The sequence below is a fragment of the Sciurus vulgaris genome (assembly GCF_902686455.1).
Source record: "Sciurus vulgaris genome assembly, chromosome: 12".
In the NCBI taxonomy this organism is placed as follows: Eukaryota; Metazoa; Chordata; class Mammalia; order Rodentia; family Sciuridae; genus Sciurus; species Sciurus vulgaris.
The window spans coordinates 82507309-82512610 of NC_136473.1; the positions used below are offsets into that span (position 1 = coordinate 82507309).

A 5302-nucleotide genomic window follows, 5' to 3' on the forward strand; every position below is an offset into this window, starting at 1 on the left:
AAGTGCTGAAGAGAATGCAGTGGCATTAAACCAGTGGTGGTGGAGGTGGGATTAAAGAGCCTGAAAATGCCAGGCATCAGAGCCAACCAGGAGCTGCAGAGCTGTGCTGAGCTCCTCTTCCCAGGGGCCTGTCCTTTAAGACTGGCCTTGTGGAGATCTGGCTAGGACATAGTTCCAAAGGAGAGCAGCAGCACTGAGTCCCTCTCCCTGCTCTGAGGAAATGTCTTTAAGACAAATCTTCTTACATCAAAAGTGTAAAGAGAAAATATCCAAACCCTCCAGAAACCTCGAAAGATAATTCAGTCTGTAAACAGTTAATTCCAGACATTTGTACTGAGAAGTCTCCCAAAAGGTACAAGAAAAGGTCTAAAATGCATTTGAAAATCAAAATCTCTTCTCTTGGAAATGACAGGCATAGTAACCTGGCAGGCACATTCTCTTACATTTTTTTTTTTTTAAACATTCTGTTACCTTCAAAACATAAACTGCCCTTAAAAACAATGAGAGGACTGGGGTTGTGGCTCACCGTGGTAAAGCGCTTGCCTAGCATGTGCAAGACACTGAGTTCGATTCTCAGCACCACATATAAATAAATAAAAATAAAAGTCCATCTACAACTAAAAAAAATTGAAAACCAAGATAATAAGAATAAACAATTTGCCACCCCCTTGAAGGATAATTGCACACACTTGCGGCTAGCTCTCACCATCCTGACAGCACACAAGTACTTGTCATCCTGAAGTCACTCTCAGCTACCGAGTTGAGTTTTGTCTGAATTGGTGACCTGCCTCCTGACACTCATTTCAGTCCCATGGCTCAAGTAAAGACACAGTTGTCAAGCCAGGATTAAGTAAAAGTGTTTATTGAGAAAGGTGAATTCCCATAGAAAAACCTGGGGTTCATGGCTGCATGAGGGGGAATCTGAACAAGCAGGGAGAGATTTCAGCTCTTTCTACCCAGAGGGAAGGCCAGAACCACTTTCAGCGTGAGTCCTGCAGCTTTGCCAGGGAGGGGAGAAGGTTCACTAGATATAAAACAGGACAGGGTGTCACCTCTGGGAGTCCATCAGAAGGAAAAATTGGGCAGCTTACACTGGGGCTGGTTCCCACGTCTTTGGTAAGTTTTTTGAAAATCTGAATTGATGGTGATTAATGATACAGCCAACACAGTCACAAAGGTTATCGAGTACAAAAGGGCTGCCAATTCTCATGTCCTATAGCCTTTTTGGAGTCTGAGGGCCAGACAATTTGACTTGGAGAAGGAATTTCTCAGAGGGCAAAGGCTATTGTAGGAAACCAGAGAAAACACAGCCAGAGACTGGGGGTCTGCACTGGATATCCTGATTATTGCTATTGTGAATGGGGCAGAGAAGGAAACCACTTCACTTTTAGTGGTGAATCAGTGGGTCTCCGGGTTGCTGTCTACTGAATCTCATGGGACCTTTTCTGTACTGGAATAAATTAGCCCAGGTGCCCACCTGGCAGAGAGAACAGCGGGCCTCAGATGCCTGGTTTGGAGGAATTTAATCAGCTCTATGAGGTTCTGCGTGCAGCTCACGAGCAGTGCTGGCTGGAGCAGCCCACTGCCGCCAAACAGGCAGGTCGGGAGAGCCGGGTCCCACTCCCGTGCGGACAGTGCTCCGCTGCTGCCTATCTCCGCCCGCCTGGAGAGGCTACCAGGCAGCCGAGGCAACGTTCGCGGTGTGGGGACGGCCCCAGAACACTGAGCTGTCGTCCCTAGAGAGCGAGGAGGCCGAGCTGATCCTGCGCACTTGGCGACTGGCCCTCCGGCAGGCCCAGTGCGGCACCCGGGCGCGGAACGAGCGGTCCAGCAGGAGATAGATGACCGGGTTCGCGCAGCTGTTGACGAAAGCCAGGCAGGTGGCGATGGTGAGACCCCAGCGCAGCGCCAGCAGCAGAGGGCAGGGTAGCGGCAGTGCCCCCAGACGCGCCAGGTGGAAGACGGCCCGCAGGGCGCTGAAAGGCAGCCAGGAGCCGACGAAGGTGCTCTCGATGGCGAAGATGATGCGCAGCGAGTTCCTCCGGGCCCGGCCCAGGTGTGGCTGCCTGTGCAGGCGGCGCGTGATGCGGCAGTAGCAGAAGAAAGTGACGACCAGGGGCAGCACGAAGGTGAGCAGCAGTAACAGCAGGCTGAGGCCCTGGAAGGCGTCGGAGGGCTCCTCCCCGCACTGGCTGCCCGCGGCCCCGGGGAGGGGCTGCAACCTTCGGTAGACCAGGGAGGGCAGGCCGGCCAGAAGCGCCACGGTCCAAACGCAGCAGCACGCGACCAGTACGCAGCGCGGCGTGCGCAGCGGCCGCGCCTCGAGCAGCTTCACCACGGCCAGGTAGCGGTCCACGCTCATGCCGGCCAGCAGCAGCGCGCCTGCGCAGCGCGTGCAGGCCAACGCGAAGCTGCTGAGCTTGCAGAGGCCCTCGCCGAAGGGCCAGCGGCCGCCGCGCGCCGCCGCCGCCGCCCACAGCGGCAGGGTGAGCACGAAGCCCAGGTCCGCGGCGGCCAGGTGCAGCACGAAGGTGTCCACCAGCCGCCGCGGCCCGCGCCGCCCGGCCAGCAGCCACACCACGAAGGTGTTACCCAACAGGCCCACGGCGAAGGCCGCCAGATAGAGCGCGGGGATGTAGGCGTAGCCGTAGGGCAGGTCCCAGGACGGGCACAACTCCAGCTCCTCCAGGGCGCCCGACCCGGAATAGTCCCAGGACAGCACCGCCGAGCTGGGGCTCCAGGCCTGAGTGAGGTTCATGGCCCGGCCTCGAGGCCTGTGTGGTCGCAGCCCTCGCTCACTAAAGGCGGCAGTCGCTCTGAGCAGGAGGGGTTGGCTCTTCACGGCCGGTGCCCAGCACCTCCCTTCCTGCCACCCCAGACCGAGGCCAGGCAAATGGGTGGGCAGGAAGGTGGGGAGGGAGGGCGGAGGCAGGGAGGGGCGGGCTTCTGTGTAGAGGTGCTGGCCTCTGAGTTGGGGAAGGGCAGAGGAGGGCAGAGGGGCCTTCGTAGCTGGAGTCTGCAAGGCAAAGTCCTCCGGGCTGGGAGACCCGCGCGGCCTCCCAGGGCGAGCGTGACCCATCGCTTCCTCTATTAGTCCCTCGGTTTGTTTATGAAATCAGGGTACTTGCCCTGTTATCCGGGAGGAGCGTCTGATGTCAAGTTGCAAGAGGTGGTGAGTACGCTGGAACCCTCATCTGTTGTTTCTTCCACCCACTCCCCGTTGCTATTTTCTCGCTTTCAAGAGGTGGAGAGAGAGAATCTGGGAGGCGGCTTTCATAGGCCTCCTTTCATTCACCTGTCCTCTAGAAAGGGGGTCTTTGCTATCGGGTACACAATGGATCTGGAGGGACGAGGAGCTTGTCCTTGGGCTCCTGAACTGGCATTGGCTCTTGAAATATCATTTACCTGCCTCCTGAGATGGAGGGCTAACTGGCTTAACCTGATGGCTTTTTTGTTCAAGTCCCATCCTCATGGAGTCATGTGAAAGGGTGTTCAGCTACAGAGGGAAAAGGGCAGACCCTGGCATTTAAATCCAGCGTCTCCCACACACCCCCACTCTGTAAAACCCACTTATTAAGTCAAACACTGTAATTTCAGTCCAAAACATGACACCAGATGGCACCTAATGAAATACCAGATTTGTTGTCCTAAATTATGAGATAAGAGCCTAGAAGGGACAAGATCCCTTCAGGACTGAAAGGGAAGGAATCGTGGAGAAGTGTGTGTATAGTCTCACCTTGCATGAATGTTCCTTCTTAAGGAGGGTGCTCTGGTGACACCTGAATTCCTCTAAACAGGCGTACTTCCCCTGAGTTGCTGTGTTGAAACTCTCACAGTGGTGTGCCCTTCCAGAGTCACTCCCACTGTCACCAGTAATGAGTGACTCACGTGGTGAATGACCTGGTCTTGAAAATTTCAGAGTGGGTTATCCGTTTTATTCCATTCCATGTCATCAACAGTGAACCCTTCCGTGTAGCAGGCATCACGAAAGATGCCACTCAGGACTTTACAGAGTCATTGCTGAGGGAGGACAGAGCCATGTGCAGTGGCCCAATCGCCAGCAAACTGTAGCACATGTTAAAAACAAAGTCCATTTAGAGCTTCAAAGAGGGAGCAGTTACTTCCAGTGGGAGGAATAAACTGGAAAAGGCTTCAAAGGGAGACAAAAGGTGAGGTCAGTCCAGGAAGGCATCCCGGGTCAAAAAGAGCAACAGAAAAGAGAGGAAAGGCCAGACTAGACAGAGGGAGTAAAAGGAGCAAGCATTCTGAGGCCAGCAGGAACATGAACTTTTCATGGCACAAGTAGTCTAAGAGTGACCAGAACCCAGCAAGGAGGAGGGGCAGGGGAGGAAGTAGACAAGGTCGTTGGGACCAGATCATGAAGGGTTTAGATTTCCTTCTATAGGTAGTGGAGTGCCACCAGATCTCAGCGTGCTTTGAAAGATCACTGGCAGAGCTGTGGATTGGAGAGGAGGGATCCCAAGCCAGCAAGATGGCAGAAGAGACTGTTAAAATTGTATCTGAAATAGGTTGATATTAGGGACAGAAAGGAAAGGATCCATTTGAGCAAGTAGTAACATCACAGGTCTCCACAGAGAGGAACTAAAGGTAGGCCTGAGATTCCTCTGCTGAAGCATCATGTGGATATTGGCCCTTTAAATGAAGTCAGAAACACAGAGGAGGAGCATATCTGTATGTGTTCAGCTTGATGTGGATTTTTTTTTTTTTTGGTTGGTACTGGGGATTGAACCCAGGGGCACCTAACCACAGAACCACATCCCCAGCCTTTTTTATATTTTATTTAGAGATAGGATCTTGCTAAGTTGCTTAGGACCTTGCTAAATTGCTGAGGCTGGCTTTGAACTCAGGATCCTCCTATCTCAGCCTCCCAAGCCACTGGGATTATAGGCATGCGCCACTGCACCTGGCTTGATGTGGATTTGAGGTAGGCTGATGAAATAGATTTAACAATCCAAAACAAGATGCTTCTGAGAGTGAATGAGAGTGAATTAGCTTGGGCCATAAACCAGGACTGCTCTGGGCAAACAGGGATAGACATAAGGCCACCCTAGCAGGGAGTTGGAAAATGGTTCCAGAGTCCATCGAGGGTTGTGCATGCTTCTACGGTGTTCCTGTGAAGAAATTTTCTCCCCTACCAGTTACCAGCTGGGGAAGGTGGGAAACAGAAGAGACCAAGGAATGAGTAAATGGCTTACAGTAAATATCTGTCCCTCCATGGGCACTGCAGCCTCCAAGCTTGGGTTTCCCAGGAAGACCCTCCCTCTCCCCATCTGGGGAGAAG

The 5302-nt window shown here is 53.3% G+C and overlaps 1 protein-coding gene across 1 annotated transcript; it reads right to left on the bottom strand.

The window, feature by feature from the left end:
• Positions 1–885: 885 nt before the first annotated feature.
• GPR25 (G protein-coupled receptor 25) lies at positions 886–3956 on the bottom strand. The gene has a single exon (XM_079107483.1). It carries the CDS (start codon positions 3077–3079, stop codon positions 1673–1675), a length of 1407 nt encoding a protein of 468 aa, XP_078963609.1. The 5' UTR covers positions 3080–3956; the 3' UTR covers positions 886–1672.
• Positions 3957–5302: the final 1346 nt, after the last annotated feature.